A 26865-nucleotide genomic window follows, 5' to 3' on the forward strand; every position below is an offset into this window, starting at 1 on the left:
AGTAAGCGGATAAGACGAATCGAACAAATAGATTCACCAGATACGTTTATAATTATTAGAAGGTTTATACTAACCATTCGTTCCTGGTTGTAAACGATGTTATGTTTAACATACAAGGTGTTTATAAAAGTTTCTAGCCTCAAGGTTGGCTTGTAATGGTAAAGAAATTTGCTGCTCTTTACAAATGCGGGTTTGAATTTTTTTGAACTGACAGCTGTAGTTAATCTCAATCATGAAAAAAAGACATTTATAAACACCTTGAATAATATTGCCAATATGTTAATAATATTAATTTGTAAAAATGTGAAACTTTGGATGCATACAGGATGTCCGGAAAGTGGCGCACCACCTTGAAAGGGGGTAATTGGGTGATCCCCCAGAGTACCAAAAAAATGTTAAAAAAAAAATCCAGACTCTCTGTTTTTGCAGGAGGACCTAAAGAAAATTAGGAAAATGGGAACATTGCTGAACTGTTCCCCCAATAATTTAAATTTCCAGTATTCAAAGCCATAGTAACGTTGCTGTTGTATTGTTGGCGTTAGTCAAGTCGGTTCATAAACGAATAATGTAACTATGGTTTCATGTGAACGATGATCGAAATTGTTGATTCAAAAATCTTGTTAACAGTTTTCAGGCATTTCTTACAAGATATTTCCGATCTTTTTTACACCATGCCTTCGCGCAAAATGTCCTTTAGGTAACAAATTCATTTGAACCTAAAATTATTGCACAGAAATCGTTAATTTTTTCATTAAATTTTTACTCTTCAATCCATCATATCTCGAAAAACTGAAGACATGCATTTTTTTTAACATTTTTCCGGTGATCTGTGGCATTGTCCGATACTACAGTATCACGGTGGTGCACGACTTTCCGGACACCTGTATGTAAAATCTTTGTATTTTTACATTCAATAAACGTTAAAAAAAGTCTCAGGGGTCGATTTTAAGTTTAACTTGCGTCGCTGCAAATACAATTTGCAACATAGCAACGCCAATCACATTGCTCATACTTTGGCAACGCTTGCAACTTTGTGTGTCAGTCTTCAGATTAGTAGAATTTTGTTTTAATTTTGATCATATTTTGTTAATTGTAACGATCGTATTGGGAAAACTACTAAAGTGTTCTAGCTTATCTTATCAGGTACGTATTTGATATTTGTTTAATACAACAGCAAACGTGTAGCTTTGTTAGTTTATTGGAGAATTTTCCTCTTATGCTTTTGAACTAATTGTAAGTATTTTCTCAATTTGCAAATTGGTCAAACTGCGATTAGGCACACCGACAGATTTCGATTCTTGTGATAATAAAATCTTTTTATTTTACCCACTTTCTTTCACAGTTATGAATTTTGATAGTGATAAGAAACTGATAAGGAGCGAAACGTTGTGAAGGAACATAATTTCTAAATTGACATGTACCTACTTGATAATTCTCCCCTCACACTAAAAACACCAATTTCCGTAAACAACCGTAATTTATCACATAATAAGTACAAGGTGTTTATAAATGTTTCTAGCATCAAACGTGGCTATGGAATTCCTGTCGTACACTATTTTGCCGCTTTGTTTACATAGTGAATATAACTATCTTGAAAATTATTTATAATCTTACTTACTTCAATGACGTTTTGGTTATGGTTTTGTGCCCAAGTTTTTAATTTTCAGGTTTTAAACCACAACTGGCATAGTTTATTTCTCAAAACTTACTTTGCTTCATGTTTGAGGTTAACTGCAAATGTCAGTTGACAAATCGAAACTCACATTTGTAATGAGCGGCAAATTTCTTTGACATTTCATAGCCACCCTTGATGCTAGAAACATTTATAAACACCTTGTATAAATAATGAATTGTGCAAATATTTCACCCTTTTTCATTTAATTTATCAAATTTCACAGACAACATTCCTTATCCAATAAAAGATTTATTGTAGAGACTATACATGGCAACATCTTATTCATCTTATTGTTCAATTTCTTTAGACGGAACTACTTTAAATTGAATTTAATTATTTTCCATCTGCAAGTACTTAAATGCTATAATCTGCAAATGTATTCATCAATTCGTCGTGAAGACATGAATAATAAATGATACTGAAAACAGAAACATGAAACCATAAAAATGTCTTCGATCCACAACATGTGTATTAAATATCCTAAGATACAATTTATTTTTTCAGAATAATGGAAGTCTAAGAGTTGATTGTATCGCGCATGGTAACAAAATTTAATTAAAAAAGTTTCAGTTTTCATCGTCGTGTCAGTTTGAAAACTTGTTATAATTAATTGATTGGCATGGAAGAAGTGGTATCAATCATGGATTTGTCAAACTTCATGCGATTCAACATGAACTGCGTGCACTTCTTCGGATATTTTGTCCCACAATTCCAACAAACATACCTCTTCTAACCCAAGTCTGCTACATGGTGCAATCGTTCGGTTACTTGGAAAAAATAACGGAAGCGTCGTATCTTCTCTTCACCAATATTTTTAATGAGATAATAAATTCCATTTTGTAACAAGCTTTCCTTTGTTGTGAAACCACTTCAAATTTTCTGTCAGTTTCACTTAAGTCTCATATTGGACGTATTACACAACCGCGTTCTATCTAACACTGTGCAAAATGTTCGGCTTTACCTCGGCCAAATCCGAGAAGAGCTTCAAAAAGTTGACGATACTTTACAACGTTCTTTGGTTAACCCATTCTTTTGATGATTTTTTATGTAATTTTAAAATTCTGTTTTGACGACATTAAATTATCAAGTGTCCACTCCCTCACCAATACAATTTGCAATTTACAATTCGTCATCTACGTCGCTTCTTTCTTCACTTTTACCATTTCCCACTGGTTCCAATCGCGACGGTTGTGCAAGTAATTGAAAGATCTGGTTCTCTTTGACCTCAACTTTTCAATTTTCGGGCTTCAACTCAACATGGCTTAACTTCAGAAGCGTTTTTATTAGTCATTTTTCGCGCCTTCATTGTTTTTCTTGTACGCTGCTGATTGTAATTAATTACTGTCATATTCGATACAATAAATTGACTTTCTATAGTATAAGAAAGGTTGAAATAGTCCTTCACAAAATTTAACAAATTAAATGAAGAAAAGTAAAATAATTGTTTGCAAAAATAGAATATATTGTTAAAAAACTTTATCACAATGGGTATATTTATAAAATATGTACAAGATAAATTTTTAATATTAATAAGATTAGAATTGAATGTAAATTTACGATTGCACAATTTTTAAGAATACTAGGTAAGACAAGTACTTTGTGTTCTACTCAAAACTAACCGTCAGTCGCTGTTGAAATCTCCAACCTTGTCTTTAATCGAAAAAATCTTTTGTTTATGACAACTAAATTGAACTTCCTAAACGGAGGATGTTGTGAAAATGTCTTGGAAAAGCTCTTGTCGTGACTATATCACAACCTCTATCCAAGATAGATTCCACCTCATAATGTAAAAGTTGGCAAATTTGAAAAACAGAAAAAACGACTCGCTTGGAAAATGCAAAAGTAACTGACGATATGTTTTAATTTGATCGCTCGATATTTGGAAAGCTTTAAAATGCTGTGCTAACTTGTGATCGGCGTCAAGAGGGCGAATCTTAACAAATCACATGTCGGCAACAACACCATTTCGAACTATTTGTAGAATTTTCATCACTTTTTTCTTCCGGTTGAGCAACTTGTAAGAAAACATCTTCAATTGATAAACTGTTGATGAGAAAATTGTCCAGTAGTGGCTCCTCCTTTTGTTTTTCTTTTTCCAAAAATGCAAATATTTTACTCAAAGGCTGGTTACTTTCATAAACGTGTGTAGTCTGAAAAATAATTGTTAAATTGATTCTATAAAAATCACAAAAATCTTACTCCGTAATCATGTGTAAGTTTAAAATTGGACTCTTCGAAACATTGTTTGACTTCTTCTGAAAAACTTTTTTCTCTTAAATTTGCGGTCACTTTATACTTGGAATAGACATGACCATCTACTTCGTCTTGGTATTTTGTTTTTAATGCCACGGGACTTCCCTCTTTATTAAATTCTCCATTTTTCATTATAGCAACCCTAAGAACGAATATATTAAAAACCAGTTCAAACCAGTTCTGAATTTTACCAATCACATAGACTTTCACATTCCTCCATACTATGCGAACACAGAAGAAACGATGATCCAAATCGTCTTTTAAAAGTCGAGAGCATTTTCCAAAATTTACGTTGACTGCTTGGATCAACACCACTGGTAGGCTCATCCAGGAAAGTCAGTTTCGGTGACGCCAAAAATGCTATACAAGTGTTTAGTTTTCTTTTGTTGCCCCCACTGTACTGATAACATGGTTTATCCGCGTGTTTCATCAGACCTAGAATCGGTATAATTATTTAAGAATTTGTTAAAAAAAGTGACTTTTTACCAGAGGTCTGTAATAAGTAGTCGATCTCCTTTTCAGCTTTTGTCTTGGAAAGGCCTTTAATGGCTCCCATGGTGTTTAACAATTGTCTCCCAGTTAGTAGAAAATTCAAAGAATCTTCTTGAGGGCAATAACCGATCTGGTTGGTGTCTTTTGAAGGAAACTTTATGTCTCCTTTTGTGGACATCAAACTGTTTGTTATCATACGAAAAGTTGTGGTTTTTCCGGCACCATTTACACCCAGTAGTCCAAAACATCTCCCTTTATGAATGTCAAATTCTAATCCGTTTACAATAGATTTCTTTCCATACGTTTTAGTTAAATCTTCGACACAAAACACCTTTTTCCCCTTTTCGATTTCTTTAGTGGATGAGAAAATGTACTCTAGGTAACGTTTAATTTGGAAGAAATCACTAAATGTAATCATCAAATCCGGAGCATTTTTCACCAATAAAATAAAAAAGTAGATTGCAAAAGTTCCCACCATGAACAAAAGATCCTCTCCAATCCCAAAAGTTTCGTTCTCAAAGTAACTTTCATATTTCTCGCAACTGGTGCTCCAAGGATCTATACAGCATGGCTTCAGAACTCCTTCACGATCCACCCGACATAAGTGACTTTTTGTGCTCGGCTCCATGAATTTCCAATTGAAGTTTTCCACGTATTTGCGAGAAAACTTGACGCTTAAGTTGCTGAGAGCGAATTGGGGCGATAAGATTGTTAGAGTTTTTCTCACGAAGTCCAGGATTTGTTTATCGTGGTCTTTCTCCAAAACCTCGAAAGCAGTGATGATCAACGTGGGTACAATTCCGATGAAAATTCCAAAGACGAAGAAGAGTGTGATGCCTTCAGAGAGCTTCTTGTAGTAGCTAAACAAATACGTGAATGGCAAGGAGGTGATTAGATAAACTCCGAATATTGTAGCGAAGGCCCCTGAAAGTTCATCATTAGTTTGAAATTTAAAATTACTGGGATTCGTACAGATGTCTTTGTCTCCGAAGCCGTTGGAATTAAATGCCAACCAATTGAGGGAGTATAACACAACGACTAAAAGCGCCAAAGACAAACCAGAAAGAATGTAGTCAACAAACAAGTTTGTGAACCAGTAGAACCACGTCCCAACTCCGGCATTTGTTTGTAGTTTAATGAAGTTCGTCGAAACTTCCAGGTGTGGAAATTTAATGAAGAGACTTCCGAGTAAGAACAAACCTTAAATCAATCAAGTGAGAGGTGTTCAATCCATTCAACCACAATACTTACAAAGAGGAATGAACGTTACCCAAATGCTAGAAACATTCAAAACCGACAATTCCGAAGGATTTATTTGGGAGTCTTGTGGTGTAAGAGGAGCATTCCTGATGTTGATGGTGATATTTTCGTTGAACGTTTTAACGATGGTGTTCATTGCCAAGTTAATCGAAATGGGAATCCCATGCAAAGCGTCCGAAGAGAAGAGAGCGTTCAAGATCACTTGTTTTGCAGTTAAGTCGAGCTCAGCCGCAGTGATCATGTGCTCTTTATAAAACACCAAGTTCGTTAAACCCTCATTGACAATAGCTAAAAAGAATGAAGCAAAGTAAGGAAATGATTGAGATTCTTTTAATTGAGTATTACCAGTTGAAACGTTTGGTTGTTGCATGGCGTTTCCTCCACCACGCGAGACGGATTCTTCAAACAACTTGCTCAGATTTCGTGTAAATGTGTCTGAAGAAGTCACCCCAAAATACACTTTAGGTTTCCCATAAGCGGAAAGAGACAACTCCAAAGGCGGGCCTGAGTAACCACTGATGTTGCTGTTGGACATAGTCAGGATTATAGCAAAGAAGAAGATTGACGTTGTTATCAAAACCTGTTGGAAACAATTAAAAACTGATTGAAGCTGAAGTTTGGTCAGACTTACTGATAGGAGAAACTCGGGATAAATTCGTGATAGAATAATCAAGCGTTTTTTGATTAAGGTGAAAAAATTGGAAAATCCTTGTAATTTTGCCCGTGACGATCCTTCCGAAGTATTAGCTGCAACAAAAAAATGTTATTAGATCGAAATTATATACAAAATTTTATCTATTTGATACAATACAATACAATACACATTATGATATAAACAAGAAGTAAATAAGTAACTAACCGTAATCAATGTCACCTGTGGTTAAATCATCTACGAACCTGCAAGGATTGATTTTTTTTTATTGTAATTTAAGGATATGTCTTACTTTAAAACAATTCCCTTGGGCGTTGTGATGCCCATGTTAATACTGAATATATCCCAGTCGTCCTTCTTTCTCTCAAATGTGGTAATCAGCTTCTTGTATTTGTAAATGTCTTCACTTGAAGGAAGAGAGTACAAAACAAAATTTTTGCTTTCTTGTGTTTGATTACCATTTGGAAAATATTCTTTCATTGTTTTTGCAATGGCAGTAATAAATCTCCTAGATTTAAGAAGAAGACAAAATTGATAGCTATTTTGGCTTTCAGTGTAAATGTTGTCAATTTTGGATGTTGTTACATTTACTGTGACGCTGATTATTTCTAGTTCTTCTTGTTTTTCTTCCAGTTTATTCACCAAACCTTTGATTTTATCTTTTGCGCGGCAATCTGTTGGTAAGAAATACACCAAAGAGTCGTCAAATTCACGCAACACTTTCACTGCGGGAAATTCATCAGTAATAATCTGTCTGATCTCATGTGTTTTTTCTTTGGATTTGAGCAAAAGGCAAAGCCGATAACCTGTTTCTTTGACGATACCATCGTTTTCATCTTTAGCTCTATTGAAAATAAATTTAGCTAAACAATGGTCTTAATAAAGAAATTTCTTACTTTAAAAAGACGTCAGTTATAGAAGTTGCGTTGATGTTAATATCAGTGATCTCTTCATATCTTTCTAACACTCTGATAAGCTCACTATATCGATCACCTTGATCGAATGGTAAATGATACACCACTGAGTCATCCGTTTCTTGTTTAACTCTGGCAGTGGGAAAATGTTCCACGACTTTTTGTCGAATCGAACAAACACTGTTCTTTGATTCTAACGCCAAAGAAAGGTTGTAGCCAGTATCTGAAACAATAAGAAGTGTTATACAAACGAAATAGTTCAAAAGAAATTTTTACCATATCTTGTTTTCAGTTCCGCGGGGGTTCCCTCGCATTGCAGCTTCCCATTGGCCATTATAATGATCCGGTCACCAAGCGCCTCCGCTTCTTCCATGCTGTGCGTACTAATTAACACAGTTTTTGATTGTTTGTACTTAGATAACATGTTCCAAACTTGGCGTTTAGACTCTGGATCCATTCCTGATGTAGGTTCGTCCAGAATCAAAATCTAAAATTGACAATCTTATCACACCAAAAAACCCAAAATAACGTTGGTACCTCCGAGTTTCCAATCAGGGCAATGGCTAGGCATAACTTCCGTTTCATGCCTCCGGACAAAGTGTGTGGTAGTGAATTTTTTTCGGACGCTATACCAAGTTGTTGCAAGACTTCTTGGATTTTCTGTGCGATGTTTGATAGTCCTTTTAGCTGGAAATTGAGTTTTTATTAGTGACTTGGGGTGGTTTGTTGGGGTGAGATACCATTGCGAAGAAGTACAAGTGTTCGTAAACTGTGAGATCGTGGAAGAGAAGGTTGTGTTGGGGACACAATCCCATACTTTTCCTGGCTTCGTCGCGGTGTGACCTCATGTCATGATCACCAATTATAACAGAGCCAGAAGTCGCATTGATCATCCCTGAAATCGCAATTAAAATAGGAATTGTTAGGATTTTATTGTACTTAATTGTGATTGTTTGGAGTTTCGGTAGAACAGGAAAAATATAAAATCCAAATTCCCCATGCTCTATTAAGATGACTACTAGCTTATATTTCTGTTAATTTTCGGAATAGAAATTTGAATTCTCCCAGTCGTACAACTTTTTGGGACATCGAGGAAAGTTGGTGGTAAGAAAAGTAAATTTCTCCTCCGAAAATTAACAGAAATATGAGCTAGTATTCATCTTAAGAGTACCTGTCAGAATTGACATCGTGGTCGTTTTTCCTGCACCATTTTCACCCAAGAGGACCGTAATGTTGTTTGCATGTATTTCCATGTCCAGATCCTCCACAGCCACATAAGTCGAGTAAATTTTCTTTAAATTGCTGATTCTAATTTTAACTTTACGGTCAGTTAAACTTTCTCCGCTTTCAGGGTCTTCCGGATCTTTGCTTTTCTTACAAACGAAACATTGTTTTAATCCCTGTGAAATAACAATATAAAAAGTAATTCGATTTAAAACAATCGAAATCAAACCTTAAATAGACCTTCCAGGGGATAAAGAAGCGATTTAGGAATCCCGTACTTTCCCGGCTTGACATTGTCCAGATAAACCGCAAGAACCAAAAACGCGATTGTGTCTAGAATTAGCATGATAAAGACGTGACCCATTGTTACGTCTTGGTCGTCTCCACTTCCTGGCTCGAAGAGATTGTTCCACTGAATCCCAATTTCTAAAAATTTACACTCTCACATGTGTTATTGATAGTATAAAACTTACCTCTTTTTTCGTAGACCGATATGGAAGAATATCCATAGTACAGAGCCATATTTGGTAGAACACCGAAGATTGCCTTGAATCGCCACAAACAGAAATCAAGAGAACTGAAGATGGCCTGTGGTAAAAAGTAAGAGACCAGCCAGAAGACGACACCGAAAACTGTTGCCAAACACGCTAAAACAAACGAAATTTTAGAATAAAAACATTTTTTTTAAGTAAATAGTTACGATCTTCGGATATGTGCACCATAAGGAAACAAAAGGTGATGCCAGCCATACAGTACAAGAACAAGAAGGTGAATAAGACGGAGCCATCAGAGTGTTCAATTAGCGAGTACGACACCCCCCAGAGAGGCGTTTTCATGATGGCTACTATCACCCCAATGGATATCAGAGTTGTGATCAAAGTGTAGACGAACCAAGAGAACCAAATTTGGGAAGACTTGACACCCACCATTTTCATCATTTCCTGAAAATTTCCCCATTAAAATGCGATTTTTCTAAAACTGATTATACAATACTTTGATTCCCGAGGTTTTCTCCTCGCTGACTCTTTTCAGAACTGAAGGACACAGTAAAATGAAACTGAAAACTGTTATTGCCGGTAGGAAGTGGACAAACAATTGATTGAGTTTGGCGTCTTCGATATGAGGAAGATCTGGGAATTGTTGTAAAGTGAATGTGAAATTGTCGGACAGGTCGGGCTTAAGCAGTTCCATGAAAGAAGTGTCGATGGCGATCTGAAGAGCCGCGAAGCCTTTCGCGAGGTAGCATGGTACTTCTAAAACAGTTGATTTAACGACAGTTCTATAAGAAGTTAAACTTCTTACTTTGTTCGTCGACTGAAAACGTCGTCTTGTAGAGCTTATCAGTGTTCCAGTCCAAGTACTTATCGTAAATTGTCAAGTCATAATCAAGACCGGTTTCATCTAGATGGTTGAAGACGACCGCAGCTATGGTGGAGCCTTCTTCAAATTTCGTCTCCAATAGAAGCGTCTCTTTGGAATCAAATTCGGTGACCACTAGAAAAATGTGAAGCGGTTAAATGTGTCGGGTGATAGGGGAAATAAGTGTACCATCTCCTGGAATGCTCAACTTTTCTTGTACTCTTCGGATTAGGTCATTAGTGGAGTCGTTGTACGGGGCGTATACAAGTTTTAAGGAACCGATGTCCAAATGTGAGTAAATGTCGTTAATGCCATGGACTTCATGGAACTTAGTCTCGTTGACATAGGTTTTGTTCAGTCCATCCACTTTCGATCTGGCGAACGCCATTACCAGAAAGAGGAGTGTGGGAACGACGCATTCGAAAAGTGTTAAGATCCAATGGCGTTTGCGTATCCAAAGGATCTTCCATAGTAGGGCTTTTAATTGAGGTAACATTTCTTAAATCTGTAAAGGAGAAATCGGATTTAAGTTTAAAAATATTTCTATTTATTTTATTTCCGACATTTGGACATCAATATATTGTAAATCGGTCGTGTATTTGCACAATAATAGTGCAATGTTCGATTAAGATATTAGTCGGTACTCTTCACCTATATTGCATACATGATTTTTTCTACAATTAATTCATTTTTCTTTCATATATTTGCGCAATGAGTTTTATAGCGGAAATTCCATCCAAATGACGGTCAGATAAAAAGGCCCCTCCATAATTCCACGTCAATTAAAATTTAATGTTGTCTTATCCGATCTATATCTATCATGCAATATACCAGTGATCCTTTGTTCAATTTCTTTGTTTTATCTTATCTCATAAATAAAGGTTTAAATTGACATTTTCAATAACACTTGAATGATTTATTATAAGATAATAGGCTTTAAGATGTTATGTGTTGAATCTATTTTTGGACAAAATGCGTTCTCAATTTTAAAAAAAGGAAAACCAAAAGATATCGTTAAATTCGTGAATTTTAATTATTTCTTAATATATTTAAGGAACATTCTAATTTCGTTCTTCAAATCTCAGACAAATATTCAAAAAAATATGATTACTAGACCGCTGATCCACGTAATTTTAAACGAGATAAAAAAGTTATTTCGACAAATTTTTCGGAATTAATTTTTGGCATAAAACATTAAAATGTTTCTACCATCAAGGGTGGGTCTGGAATTCCTGTCATTAAATATTTTGCCGCTTTGTTTTTATACTGATTATACCTATGTTAAAAATTAATGGAAACTTCACTAACAACGACGTTTCAGTTACAATTTTGGATCCAAGTTTTAGATTTTCAGGTTTCATATTACAAGTAAAACAGTTTTTTTTTCAAAACGAACTTTGCTCCATGATTGAGATTAACTACAAATGTCGGATGAAAAATCTAAATCCACGTTTGTAATGAGCGGCAAATTTCTTTGACATTTCATAGCCACCCTTGATGCTAGAAACTTTTAGAAACACGTTGGTTGTATACCCAATGTACTCAAATCATAGCCACCCTTGTAGTATTACCAACTACCAATATACCAGTAGTTTATATTAAAAATTGTTTGCTGGGGTCCACGAATAATATTTAATAGTTGAATTGAGAAAACCAAAGGAAAATTTGGCACATTTATTAGCTGTTGTGGTAATTTTAGAGCAGACTTCAATATAAAAAATCGAAATTTTGACTTTTGAGAAAAAAATCAAAGAAAATAGATAGAAAAGAAGAAACCACATTTTTATGTATAAAAGCATTCTGACTACGTACCTATAATAATATTAATGTTAATCCTTTGAATTTCAATAATAAGAAGGACCTCGATGAAGTCACCACGGAATCCATAGAAGTGTAGTTCTAATAACGCTTCCTTATTGTTACAACAATCGCTCAAAATAATAGCACAGCTGTACACAAGTCAAATCACTCACAAACTACTAAACCGGGGTTTCAAGTGAAAAATATGACATATTTACTTTTTAAAAGCACTTTGATAAAGACTTATCAAACAATCGCATTACAATTGATTGCAACAGTTACAAATACTTAAAATTTCCTATCAAGAAATATGTTTACAATAATAGGTATCAATTGGGAATTATATATCGTCGATAAGTGGCTATAACTCTATTGTGAACTTTTTGACGAGGGTCGATAAATCTTTATTTTTCACATATTTGTTGTCAAATCTGAGATTTGAAAACTTAAAGACTGAAAATAGAATATTTCTTAGATCTGAGATAATAACACATAAAGAATCGAACGCTAAACCTGATTGTTTTCGTTTTTACAAAATCGAAAACGCTTTCCACAAAACTTAAACCAACGATATCTACTGGTGTTTCTGAAATGCTTGGCCAAACTTTAACAGCATCTTTTACGGATTAAATTAAACCTATAATGCCAACTCGTCTACAGTCATGGAAAACAAAAAGCAAAAATTACGTGAACACCACCACTCACTACAGGTCTAACGGTCCGTTGCATTATTAGTTTTTTTATTTTCCATGTTCTAAGTTACTAACTACAGTAATTTCCCAAAGCAAATAACATCGAAGATCAAAGCTAACTAATACAGCTCTCCAACCCATTTGTCGTTTTATTTCACTCTTCCGTTTGTGTCGCTTTTGCTCGTTGCACTAAAGAACCAAGGTCCGTTTTCTAAATTTTCTTTGGTAATTTTGTTTTTTTCAAAGACAACGTACGTCCTAACCATTTGTGACGATCACAGCCAAACTTTGGATTTTAAATTTCGCCATTTTTAAATATATGTTTTGTGTGCCTGTTAATGTTTTTGGCGGGCTTTTTGGGTTATTACAGTACTTTTTCTGCGATTCACCGCAGACTTCAAGAAACAGGATCTTTTGCTCATGCTGCTGCTGATAGAGGTGTGCAGAGAACTGTTCGAACACTTGCTTTGCAAGTCGAAGTTCTAGAAGCGATCGAAGAACATCCTGAAGCGAGTACAAGTAAAATGGCTGCTGAATTTCAGATTTCTAATGCAGTATAGAGCAGGCTTTGTATCCATACCACATACAACGAGTGCAGGCCTTTTTAGAAGCAGACTTTCAGCCACGAATGTTGTTTTGTCAATAGTTTATACGTCAGTGTCTTCGTCCCAATTTTCATTGCACTGTACTTTTTACGGATGAAGCAACCTTTACAAGAAACCACATCATTAATTTTCACAACAACCATCGTTTGCCAGATGAAAAACCTCACTTTATTATTGAATCTCGACATTAGCAAGAATTTTCTTGTTACGTGTGAGGAGGTATTGTTGGATATTTCTTAATTGAACCATTTTTTCTTCCGCCAATATTAAATGGAGTAACATACCAATCATTTTTAGAAAATGACTTGCCAGTACTCCAGGATGTACCTCTGGAGACATGCAGACAGTAGTGATGGATATAGCAAAAGCATTCTATAAAATTAGAATCTCTACTTTACAAAAAAAAAATCAATTCTGTAATTAAAATAATTTTGGCACTTAGGCCCTTTAGAAGTTGTACTCTTCAATTTTGGAATAACATGTTTACTTTTTAATCCATTAGATCTTGAAAAATAAAACACAGATTTTTTTTTACATTTTTCCTGTTGTCTATAACAAAGACCTGTATGTAAAAAATAAAGATTAGTCGACCTCAGTAAAAAAAATGGCGACCTAACAATAATCCGACGATAAAAGTCTTAAAATTTAATCTAAACTTATTAATGACAGGAAAACATCAATTTGTCACTATGTACTCAATATATTGACACAAATAAACATTGTAGATATGCAATAGATATCGGAGAAATTGGGTAAAACATTGTATACTAGAGCGCATTGCTATCGGTCCACTTCTTAAAAAGTAAAGTTGGCAGAAGTCCCTAGAAATTTTTATCAAAACCAGTTGGCAGAAAAAGCGTTTGACCTTGGACAAATTGTCACATGCGTAGAAGCTAATCGTCCTGCGCAAGTTTTCCAAAACTTGTTTAATCCTTATTTAAATCTCTCTTTTGGAACTTACCTTTGATTAATTCTTAACTATTGTGAGATGTTAATAAACTAACTTTGACAACGTGTTAACCTCAAAAAACGTTATTCAATTTTCTCCTAATTTTCTCCCTAAAGAATTAAGGATTTACATCGAAGAATTTTAGAAAATTTACACAGGAGAGTGAACTGATAGTAATAAGTTGGACTTTGGATATGTAATAGATATAGGAGAAATTTGGGCAAAAAATAGAATTGCAGTTTTATTTTAACTTTTTTTTTCAAATAATTAAGGAGTTTATTTCGGCTTGTATTAAACCACAGAATTATCAATTTGAGAAAAAAAAACAACAAAAAGTAATGTAAATCAAACGAAGTTTGTTATTAACTGAAAATCGCGATGAATTTTAATTCTTCGCGCTTTTTGTAAACAATGGAAAGACGTAAAAGTAACCAATCACGTCTTAATTGCATTTTCTGTTTAAGAAACTTTGTGGAAAAATGTCGCACATATCACACCTGACATTTTGCAACATAGACGTACGTCGAAAGCTATCTGTCTGTTTGTGTTGAAAACTTTTGCAATAGATAACAGTAAACTATTCTTTGTTGCAACGTTTATACCTTTTTCAAGGCCTGAACATAAAACAATTTGAATGTTTTTATAATCTCGTACACGATCTATTATTTGAATAAAATATTTAGTTTCAAGTACATTTGTTCCGCCCCTGACTAATCATGTCAAATGTGACTGATGTTTTTCACTTGCCACGCTCGTTTTTTGGGTCTTTAAAAAATTTTGGTGTTAAATCCTTAAAACTTAAAAAAAAGCTAAAAAGAGCAATTTTTCACTTAGATCTCTTTCTGTAACTAATTGGATTCTCTAAGTCAGAGTTGGTGCTTTACTTAGAAAACACCCTATACAGGGTGAAACCAAATAAAGTGCTAAGATTTTAACCACAATATCAGACACCGCTGTAGATAATTCTGGAAAAAAAAATGGAAATTCGAATGGGGTTTTGCCCAGGATTACCCGTTCGACGCTTATGGGACTGAATTTAACCACTGTTTACGCTTGCTCTTATAGGATTTGTTTTAACTTTTACTTTTAATAGTTTTAAAGACAGAACACATTTCAAAAATTAATCCGACTCGCTTTGTGGACCAAACTGAAATTTGAATTAGAAACGAAATAATGAAAAGTTACCTGAACTTATTACAAAAAATGACCAAATGTCCGCCAATGGACAATGCAATGTCATCACGCGTAAATTCAGGTTCATCCGTAAACAAAACACTTTTTATAACTTTCAGTTTATCACTGGCAAGGATTAAAAAAAATTAACTCAAAATAATCTAAATTTGAAAAATTTCGCACTGTAAAACTCACATTTTTATTGCTAAACTAAGAGGAACTCCGATAAAAGCATTTTTTGGCACTTGTTTATTAGCGTTTTTATTCCCATCTTTTCGATGAACTGACTGTGAACTTCAACTAGAGTCTGCAGTGGCGCGCATCAGTTTCTGCAGAAAACTTTAATCATTTTTTTCTCGGAAATCTGGCCATTATGTCAAACTACGTTGCCTTATATTGGGCTTAAAATCTTTGCACTTTATTCGGGTTCACCCTGTGTACATATTTACGTCGCCGTCGTTATTAATAAAACCACTTAGTCCAAGTTCCAGTTACAAAATCAAGTCCTAAAAAAACACGCGTCTATTTAAACCTTAATTCAATTAACTCTTCGTGTTATAATTTTCTAACGACGTCACCATAATCTCCTCTTAAGTGGTTAATCTGGGTGACCTTACAATTTCTCTCATTCCAGAACTTTCAGTGCGTTTTTCAAGACTAATAAATTTCATGGTACGTACGCCCTTATTAAAAAATCTACTAACAATTCATTCATAGAAAAATGGACCTCGACGATTTCGAAAACATAACTACCAACGCAACATACGAAGAATACAAACCTCCTTCGAACTGGCTTATCGCACCAACAGTGTTCATCACTCTTTGTTCAATTTTTGCGGACATATTAACAGTATATCTGATCGCAAAATACAAAGAACTGCAAACCGTCAGTAACCTACTTCTTTTGAACTGGAGAATATGCAACGTGTTGTATCTAACACTGTCACCGTCTAATTTCATTCTACTCGCTAATGTCACTTTAGTCGATATTAAACTAGCTTGTATTTGGTTCATTGAAATCTTAGTGACATTCTTCGGGACTTTAATGTTTATGGTAGCACTGACTGTTGATTGGGGGGTTCATTACATGTCTCACGATCTCTCAATGAAACTTCGGAATTACCACAAACTGGAAATCATTTTAATATGGTCTGTTATTATAGTCCTCTCTGTATATATCTGTTTCAATTGTCTCATAAATATCTCTCACATTTTAGTGTCCACATATTGGTTGGTTTACAATGTTTTTGTGGTAATCTTAGTTAGTTTTAGATACGGAGTGAAAAGAAGTGTTTTCAACAAGAGATCAAATTTAGTTTTAGTTTTGGTGTTATCTCACTTTCTCTGTTGGTTACCTACTAATATCATAGACGTGGTGAGGTCGTTTAATGAAATGATACTCAGACATGATTTTATGGTCCTTGTTGCTTGCTTAGGATACTCGCATTCCATTATCCTTATGATAATTTTGTACTTCTACGACCTCAGTTTCCAATCTAGTTTAAGATCTCTGTGCGGCTACAACGACGAAGTTTGTCCGTCTGAAAGTAGTTATGAAAGTATTAATCTCAATATAGACTTATAATATTTATTACAACATTATTTGGTTTTATTTCAATATTAATAAAAGATGCTTATAAATGTTTTTAGCATCAAGGGTGACAATGAAATTTGTCGCTCTTGGCCACAAAACCGTCGACATCAGTGACATAATTAATAATTTTTGACATTCACTATGAAAACAAAGCGACAAATAGTGTAGACAGGAATTTCAGAGCCACCCTTGATCCTAGAAACGTTTATAAACACCTTGAATTCTTTATCTACAGAGTTGGCGAGTTGACTGACATCAAATATTTGATAGAGTCACAGCCAACTACATAAAGAATTCATTTAATTAATTGATCACTAACGGAATATACAGACTTAATGTCACAACACAAACCCAATCAATATCAATTTAGTAATTTTGAAGTTGTGATGCAGTTACCACCATGGTTACGTTACCTGTTCCAAATATTTGGAGTGTGGCAAAATCCTCACGAAAAAATCTCCAAATTTTTACCAGTGCCATTCTGGTCTTTCTACTTTTACTTGACATTTCATGAATTCTCCACATTTACTTCTGTTCACTACATCGAAGAAACCAATATTTTGAGATACTCCGACTGGATGGCTCTTCTAGGAAGCTTCATATCGACATCCTCCCATTTCGTCATGTTTTATTCAAGAACAAACAAAATCGACGCTTTGGTCCGACAAATTGACACCACCAACTCAAAGTCTCTGTGGAGATCGGTTTTGTTTTTATTAATATTCGTCAATTTGTTTTTGTTGTTTTCTGGTGCCGGTGTGTTGATAGACGTGAGTTATCACCTATATTACTATTTGAGTCCTGTAGTTTCCGGACTGGACATCATGTTCATGGAAGTCATTCTCAACGACTTGAGGCTCAAGTTTCAGTCAATCAACGAACAGCTGAGAAGTGTACGAACAAGGAAGCGAATCAAACGTGTCGACGACTTGTCCCATTTTCACTTCCAACTGGTGGCAACACTGAACCAAACGAACGAGATTTTCGTACCCACAATTCTCATGGGGACTTTCGGTTGGATAACCATTACCACCAACGAGATCTATTACATCATTTTTACGGGATTGCATTTGACACCAGTTATTCAACTGTTTTACAACACTCAGTTTTTGGTGTTGCTTTGGTATTTCTTCTGGATTTATTACAAAATTCGGGTGTGGACTGTCGTCAAAGAAGAGGTACAGTGAATTATACTAGAGGTCATTGCTATTAGGCCAAATGTGTAAATTTTCGAAAAATGGGTGTGAATCAGGCTTTAATCTAACAATTTTTGAGGTTGGTGATTTGTTCCAAAAGAGATTTATGGGGATTTAACAAGTTTTGGTAAACTTACCCAAGACGATTAGCTTCTACGCATATCACAGTTGCGTCAAGGTCAAACGTTTTGCTGCTAACTGTTAGCGATAAAAATTGCTAGGGGGTGCTGCCAACTTTACTTTTTAATGAGTGGACTGATAGTAATGAGCTCTACATTTGCGAATGTCCACCGTATGGTCACAAATGTTTAAATTTTCATAGTGTAATTCGTCCTTGTTGCAAATGTTTCAATTTGAATTGAATGACAATATTCACATAGAATAGAATAGAATAGAATAGAATTTATTTGCCATTAAATACATACACAATGTAAATAAACCTGGCACGTCAACAAACCAATTTTACAAACACTTAACAATATATTACATATACACGAATACGATGTAAAGTTAAAATGGAACAAAATATAAAGATAAAATCAAATAATATATCATCATATATCATATTTGTGATACTTTTGGTTATGCCGGAAGTAGTAGTCAATTTGATTATTTGAAACACCCCATTTATTATTGCAGATTGTACATCTAAATTAACGGTGACTTTATATATGGCGTGCATCGCCCCGTTAATTGGAAATAAGCACAATTCAAACGTACAATGAAATTTTGCATTTACTTTATGTATTGGACACCTATTTCCTACTAAAAATACGGAAAAAGAAATGATTTTACTCTTTTGTTTTAATTTTTTTTAAGCATGCTTTGGAATGGTGACAATTCAATTTTATGCGGATCTTTTATAAACAAATTTGCTGGTCTAATAGAAAAAAAAAATTCTCACAAATGCTTGTAGAAATATATTTTATTTTTGTAATGCAAATTTAATTAATTTTTTTTGAAAAATCGAGATATTTCAGATATTTCAGTAATTAGGTATAGCGCCGTATATAGAAAGTGATCTTTAATTTGTATATAGAATTCAAAAATGCAATAAAATATAGGGTGTTCTATTTAAAATAAGCAAGTTGACTGCCACTTGTGGCATAACCGAAAGCGTCACGTAAATGTGAATCTATTTATTCGATTCGTCTTATCCGCTTACTTTCGTCCCCAAAATTTCAAATTCTTATCAATTGCATTTTCGGAGAAAAATGGCAAAACCTATACAGGGTCCGGTTTGTCAACTATGAGCGTATGTAAATTTTCAAAATTTTATCTTTAAAAGTAAAGACGATTTTGGGGGTGGACACAAGTGTTGCCGGACCCTGAATACATATACGTTTCCAACAGTTAAAGGGTTAAATGAATAAACTTTTATCTTCGTTAATTTAAAAAAAAATGAAAATGATAGATTATTCAACGAGTTAAAGTGAATTTTTGCTTCGCATCTTGAATTTTTAAGAAAAGTTGCTCAGAATACATTCCTTACAAAATTTCAACTTAAAATTCTTATTTGAATTTTTTTTAAATATAAAAATATTTAAATCCGGTCCTTAATTATTAATTGATAATAAAATATTATTGTTGTTTATTTCCGCTAAATAAATAATTTTGTTTATTTTTTTGATTCGCATCATACTCATACTGAGTAGGTACTTACTCAAAATTTAAAGTTGAATTATAGTGTTTTAAAATTGTGTAAAAGAGCATGGACAACATTGTATGTGTACTAAAGAATACATCTCTCATTTTGGTTCGCCAATTCTTATTGTATATTACTGCTAGAAAGAACGTATGTATGTAATAAAATAAAAATTGGAAACTTTTCGTTTAAAAACAAACTCCTCATTTGGTATAAATAAATTTTAAACTTGATTCTGAGCAACTTCTCTTCGGATAATACCTAAATTTTAGAGATATTCCGAGAGCAAAGTAAATCACGATAAAATGTACTTAGTATCGTCACGGATTTTACAATTTAAAGTTGCAAGTTGCATATAAATATCCCTAAAGAATTTTTTACCAAAATTCAACTTAATATGCCAAAAATTAACAATTACCAGCTTGTATTCTTACTGAAATTAAACTTTTACCATTCGCTGATCAAAGTATCATTTAGCCAATACATTTTAAGAATTTACAACTCAACTACAACACAAAAATAATTAATTACTGCACCGAAACAATATGTTCAATGGTATTTAAATGGACCGGCACAGTTTGTTGATCCTCCAGAGTGGGAGGTTGCATACTTTACAGGCGGTAGTGCCCGCAATCCATGAAAACAAGGCGGCAAATAATATATGACAGAAATTCCAAAGCCACCCTTGTACAGAATGATTAATTGAATTCTTTGTCTACAGAGTTGGCTGACATCAAATATTTGACAGAGAGTCATAACCAATTACATAAAAAATTCATTTAATTATTTGATGACTACAGAACAAACAGACCTAATGCCACTACACAAAACCAAACAATAACTCATCAATTTCGTTGTCATGCAGTTACCACTATGGTTACGTTACCTGTTCCAAATATTTGGAGTGTTGCAAAATCCTCATGGAAAAATCTTCAAATTTCTTCCAGTTCCTTTCTGGTCTTGCTACTTTTACTTTACCTTTCATATATTCTCCAGATTCAATTCCATTCACTACGTCCAGGAAACCAATATTTTGAAATACTCCGACTGGATGGCTCTTCTTGGAGGATTCATATCGTCATCCTCCCATTTCGTCATGTTTTATTCAAGAACAGGCAAAATCGACGCTTTGGTCCGACAAATTGACACCACCAATTCCAAGTCTCTGTGCAGATCAGTTTTGTTTTTATTAATTTTCGTCAATTTGTTTTTATTGATTTCTGGTCCCGGTGTGTTGACCAACGTGAGTGATGAAATGTTTTACTATTTGAGTCCTGTAGTTTCCGGACTGGACATTATGTTCATGGACATCATTCTAAACGACTTGAGGCTCAAGTTTCAGTCAGTCAACGAACAACTGAGAAGTGTACGAACAATGAAGCGAATCAAACGTGTCGACGACTTGTCCCATTTTTACTGCAAACTGGTGGCTACACTGAACCAAGCGAACGAGATTTTCGCACCCACAATTCTCATTGGGACTTTTGGTTGGTTCGTTATTACCACCAACGAGATCTATTATATCATTTTTACGGGATTTCATTTGACACCAGTTATTCAACAGTTTTATAACACTCAGATTTTAGTGTTGCTTTGGTATTTCTTCTGGATTTATTATAAAATTCGGGTGTGGACTGTCGTCAAAGAAGAGGTACTGTTTAACTATTGCTATTAGGCCACCTGCAATTGGGTGTAAATCAGGCTTTAATATAGCGATTTTTGAGGTTAATGATTTGTTCCAAAAGAGATTTAATGACGATTTAACAAGTTTTAGTAAACTTACCCAAGACGATTAGCTTCTATGCAAATTACAGTTGCGTCAAAGTCAAACGTTTTGTTGACAACTGTTGGCGATAAAAATTGCTAGGGGGTGCTGCCAATTTTACTTTTTAATGAGTGGACTGATGGTAATGAGCTCTACACTTACGAATGTCCACCAGCAAGGTCACAAATTTTTAAATTTTCATAGTTTAATTCGTTCCTGTTGCAAATGTTTCAATTTGACATTTGAGGTACAAAATACGATCGTTGTCTCGAAATTGAATTTGTTTCTTACCGTTTTTGAACAGCAATCGCATCCGAGGGAACTTTCACTTCACTTGGAACTTCTTTAAGGGCTTGCACTAGTTAATTACATAATCTTGATGCACAACAAATTTCATGACAAAAATGTCAAATTCTGGGGAACAATGGTGCCAATCTTGCCATCTTACAATTTCCAAAGTTGATCAAGATTCCAACCTTAAATAGAGAAACAACTGTGGAAGTAAATTGTAAATGTCTCCCCAAGGTCATAAATAATAAATTTTTCATCGTGTTATTTGTTCCTGTTGCAAGGGTGGTGTAAATTAGGTTTTGGGGTACAAAAGACAATCGTGGAAGTTCTGTCAATGTACTGCAATGGACACTTTGGCCGTAAATTTCATGTCAAATTCTGGGGGACAACCTTGTAATCTTAAAATTTCTAAAGCTACTTCATCAAAATTCCAACTTTAAATAAAGAAATAAGTGTCGAAGTGGACAACTGCAACCCTAACCGACTGTGGTATCCATTCACTAAACATAAAAATCAAATTACTCTAGATTTTTGGTAAAATTTTATTTTAGGTTATCTAAGGAAAGATCTAGTTGATACTTTTCAATGTAGAAATTATCAGTTTCCTTAATTTTTCTTGTACAAAATCAAATTCTAATCGAAACTTTGAAATTAAACTTTTGACATTAGAAGCGTCAGCTGCCCATTTATTCCACTGTCGCCAACTTTTGGTAATTTTGTCTGGTGTCATTTTTAAATTCCAGGCTGACAAATCAAGCGGCTACGTTCACGACATTTGGAACTTGACTTGTGAAAATGACATAGGCGATGGCGTTCTTCACCTCCAATTGGTCGCCTTACGGATGGTCAATACGAAGATGAAGCTGTCTGTGATGGGCTTCTTTCCTTTAGACAGGACCTTATTATTTATCGTGAGTGTTCATTGTCACTTTTAACTCAAATATATATTTTTTGTAGATCATAACGGCTTTGGCAACCCACGTCATTGTGTTAATACAGTTTAGGATTTGAGAGAGCAGTGTTACCAACACACTTTTTAATTTCAAAGTGTCCTTTAACTTGATTAATTAATAAGCAATGTAATAAATTAGATCAACGTTGACACAATTGTTCGTAAACATTATTAACTGATTATTAAAACCATCAGTTTGACCTAAAATGTCACCCAAACTCTTCGAGTCAACTCCGCCTCTTCTCTTATTAATTTACAGAATTCTGGGAATCCTCCAGTTCTCCGACAGTAGCACCAACAACTTAACGCCACGTTTGTGGTGCATCATTTCATACTTATACTTTATTTACATCTGTTATTTCCACAATATTACCACCCAAACCAAAACGAAAGTCTTCAACTTCATCAACTTTATTATCAACAGCAGCAACATCATTTCTGTGACCATTTTTGCTGTGTTTTTTTACAAAAGAGCCAACAGACTCAAACTGTTGTTTCATAGAGTGAGAAAAACAGAATTGTGCGTGGAGACACGTTATGTACAAAGATATTATTGGTGGGACATGAGTGTGGTTGGATTTCTTGTTCTAATAATTGTTTCTACTATCTTTAGAGATATTACTTTCCATTCTGCGATTTACTTCGTGTTTCCGTGCATTCTCAGTGCTTTTGATGCTTTGTTTTTAAACGAAGTACTTTACCACGTGTGTGATAAAATGCACACTATAAATTGTCACTTGAAATTGACTGTTATCAACTCATATTCTCAAAGAGTGTCTATAATAAGACGCAACTCTCTAAATTTTGATATGACACTTGTCCAGATGCTATCACACTCACATTACAAGCTCGTGCTATTAACAAACGAGATTCTTAAAGAGTTCTCCATCACGATTCTTGTAGGAATGGCTTTGTTGTTCATAGACATGGTAGAAACTTCGTACACCATCATCTTCCTGGTGGTTCACGGCCAGGTGGCAAGCACCAGAAGCATAAACAATTTCATCTACATCTTTTTCAACATATTGTGGTTGATTGTTGTTATTTTCAAAAGTAGTAAAGTAGAAGAAGTCGGCAACGAACTGGAAACTTTTGCCCACATCATTTGGAATAAACATGGAGACTCGATGGTCAAACAATTGCGATATTTGCCATTGCTTTCTGTACGAACTTTGCACTGCAAGCTTGCGTTGGATATAAATGGGTTTTTTAAGTTAGATTGGAGCTTGTGTCACAAGGTGATCGTTGTAATTGTGCTTAAGTATGTCTAATTATAGTTTCTGTTGCAGATGGTTGGTGCTGTTAGCATGTATGTTATAATTTTGATTCAGTTTCAGTTGAAAGATATTTTTATTGCGTAAATTAAATGACAAAAAGTGTGTAATTAATTGTGGCTTATTGTAACTTAATTTTCGCTCTGTACTACGTTTATAGCTATTTAACAAACAAGTTGGTTAAAGAAAGCGATTAATAATTGAGCGATTTTAACCGGCACGCACCTAGTGCGTGCCGTTAATATGCAAGATTATTATTCGCCCATTAACCATAGAGTTAGTAAACAAAACTTTTCCGGTGATCAATTATTGAAAAATTCACCAAAAAAAACAAAATTCTAACTCATGAGTTTTGTCAAAGTTTGTGTACAGTCCCAAAATTTGGCCCAATTGTGACCTTGATAAAAAATAAATACGTTTTATACACTTTACCGCACAATATTTAGAAATCGGGCCTCTAATTAGATTAATTTGTTAAAATTTGTCATTGTTATTTATAGGTCAGATAATAATCTCTTATTGTTTTAGGTATATAAATTTTTGATAAAATTTCATACACTAGGTCGGCAGCACTGTAGTCGGCAGATAAGACAAGCTCGGTGTTTATAAATGTATCTAGCATCAAGGGTGGCTCTGGAATTCCTGTCATACACTATTATGCCGCTTTGTTTTGATAATGAATATAATTATGTCCAAAATTATTTAAATTGTCTGTTTTAGTTACGGTTTTGAGTCCAAGTTTTTGATATTCAGGCTTCAAAGCCCAACTAGAACGTTTTTTTTAAACCAGCTTTTCTTCATCATTGAGGTCAACTACAAATGTCAGTTGAAAAATTTAAACCCGCTTTTGTAATGAGCGGCAAATTTCTTTGACATTTCAGCCACCTTTCATGCTAGAAACGTTTTTAAACACATTGTATAATTCTAGACTAGAGCAGAACTAAACATCTAAGCATTTCTAGAAGCTATACTTTAAAACCTAAACCTGACAACCTTGATAAGTCGAAAAAGAAACCTCGACAATGCCTATTTCAGACCTGATGTCCTTTAAATATTTGGCCACTGGGTAAACTTCTACTACTCTGAAGATAGGCATAAAAGCAGCGAAACCTGGAAATTTGACGATTTAAAACTCTTAAACTTAAACCTAGACCATCGCCAACTTCATCCACATGCGTTGACGCATAAACTTCATTTATTACCTACACCTCATTTATTTTGAATACCACATTTCAAGGTCATTATTCGTCCAAATTTTGGGACTGTACACGAAATTTGACAGAATTTATGTATTGGGTTGTACTGTGAAAGGGTAGTTTTACGACTGTATGTTGACACTGGTGTTGTCATCATCTTGTCATCAGATGACAGGCGCTTGACAGAACTAATAACAACGATGAAGTTTATCAATTTTCGATGAATTGCATTAAAAATAAAGTGGTATTGCTTTTTATTCCATTGTGATTAAAAGTTTAGGACTTTAACCTCACAACAAACTAGGTAGACGAGACATTTATTAAGAATACAAATGTAGTGGTGCTGTTGTTTACAATGAACAGTTTGAAATGTGATAATGCCTGTTAATACAAATTAGGAAGTTCCGAATTTTGACAAAAACTTGAATAGTTGCATAGTTTTTTGTTAAACCTAGAAAGTGTAAAGTAGCTCGATATACGAAATGGTTATCATTACCACTTAAGCAAGTTCTTCTAGTTCGTTGTTCGTATTAATCGCATGAATCGAATGAAGATAGTACCAGCAGTACCTTGGTCGTAATTTCAAGAAACAGTCCTCGTTTTTGTAAAAGACATCGCCAGAGTCAATAGATGATATAAATTTCAACTTCCAAAATATTGGAAACTAATTTGAACTTGTCACTGATTGCTGATATATGTTCAGTACAGCAGTAAAAAATGAAAAATGATGGTTTTTTTAGGCGCACGTGCCTTGACTTTTTCTACTTTTTTCTACTTGTAGTGAAACTCCGGATGTAGAAAGGCTCTACCGTGGATTGTTTTTGAACCAACTCATCAGAGTGCATACGCGAATTCTACGTGAAATTACATAAAATTAAAAACTTTTCAGGTTATAGTAAACAAATTTATTTTGACAGTGCCCCACTCTACCCCACTTTAAACATATTGCCAACGGCCGCTAATTACCCTAAAGTCTACATACACTGCGCGCTCACATACACCTTCCGCCACTAAAATTTGCACGGAGGTATAGGTTCTTAACAGTGACATGTTATAACATACCTAGACGGTGAAAAGCTGGTGGTGGGGGTAGAAATCCGTGTTCCAAGCATGGGCCATCTTGGAAATAGCATTTGTGTATGCAATGATATAAATCTGATACACCGGCGTATCAAATGTTGCCTATATTGCAAAATTTGTTTTACATTTTAAAAGGTAAAAAAAATGTTATTATAACTTTTCTAAGATGTTTTTTTAACGATGGCATTAAAATATTATATTAAAATAATGAGTTAAATAATAATTTATTTGTAAGAAGTCAATGGTAGTCTGTTTTCTTTTCTTTGTTGTAGAATTCTCAGTGATTTTTGATAAACTAGTTCTATTTTATCGTAATCTAATAATAATGAGTGTAAATACTAAATGGTTTGTAGTTTTTATAATGTATAATGTATAATTTTAATGTATAAAAATAATTTAAAATTGTAGAAGTGATCAGCTTTGAAAATTTTTAAAATGGTTAAATAAAACCTTGTAATGATCTGTAACCCATCTCCGCCAAAATTCAAATGAACCGCCAAACTCGAGAACCGCGAAATTTAAAATAAATAAAATGGCCGAAAATCGTGATCGTCTGAAACGGCTAGGACCTACGTTGTGTTGTGAAGGCGGATGTTCGTTGGATACAAAGCAGGGCATCGTCTTTTGGGAAGAGCGTACCAACACAAAGAAATAAAAATACACCAGACCAAATGTGGTTTAACTTGTTTTATTCAGACTTTAAAAGTTTGAATGGTTTTGATTTAAATTTTACAGCTAATTGTTCAAGAATTACAAGTATTTGAACAGACGGACTGATCATGTCACAAAATTCTTAATAATCTTTAATGTCAAAAGAAGTCACT

At 34.3% G+C, this 26865-nt stretch overlaps 2 protein-coding genes across 2 annotated transcripts; one reads left to right on the forward strand and one right to left on the reverse strand.

Annotated features, from left to right (window-relative positions):
* Window positions 1-2794: 2794 nt before the first annotated feature.
* LOC148176684 (phospholipid-transporting ATPase ABCA3-like) lies at window positions 2795-10217 on the reverse strand. Its single transcript, XM_088035165.1, has 24 exons — window positions 10019-10217; window positions 9773-9964; window positions 9464-9723; window positions 9171-9411; window positions 8944-9117; window positions 8700-8896; window positions 8418-8646; window positions 7987-8141; window positions 7784-7933; window positions 7523-7733; window positions 7229-7469; window positions 6625-7176; window positions 6540-6577; window positions 6026-6427; window positions 5672-5968; window positions 4415-5620; window positions 4120-4363; window positions 3875-4070; window positions 3615-3825; window positions 3432-3562; window positions 3321-3397; window positions 3185-3254; window positions 2943-3074; window positions 2795-2899 (listed from the first exon to the last, which is right to left on the reverse strand). The coding sequence occupies exons 1-24, from the start codon at window positions 10215-10217 to the stop codon at window positions 2795-2797; spliced, it is 5910 nt and encodes a 1969-aa protein (XP_087891291.1).
* Window positions 10218-15585: 5368 nt separating this feature from the next.
* On the forward strand, window positions 15586-16633 carry LOC148176685 (uncharacterized). Its single transcript, XM_088035166.1, has 2 exons — window positions 15586-15720; window positions 15766-16633. The coding sequence occupies exon 2, from the start codon at window positions 15770-15772 to the stop codon at window positions 16631-16633; it is 864 nt and encodes a 287-aa protein (XP_087891292.1). The 5' UTR covers window positions 15586-15720; window positions 15766-15769.
* Window positions 16634-26865: the final 10232 nt, after the last annotated feature.

This window comes from Gnatocerus cornutus, chromosome 4, assembly GCF_029298725.1.
Source record: "Gnatocerus cornutus isolate USDA-ARS CGAHR chromosome 4, icGnaCorn1.1, whole genome shotgun sequence".
NCBI classification, from domain to species: Eukaryota; Metazoa; Arthropoda; class Insecta; order Coleoptera; family Tenebrionidae; genus Gnatocerus; species Gnatocerus cornutus.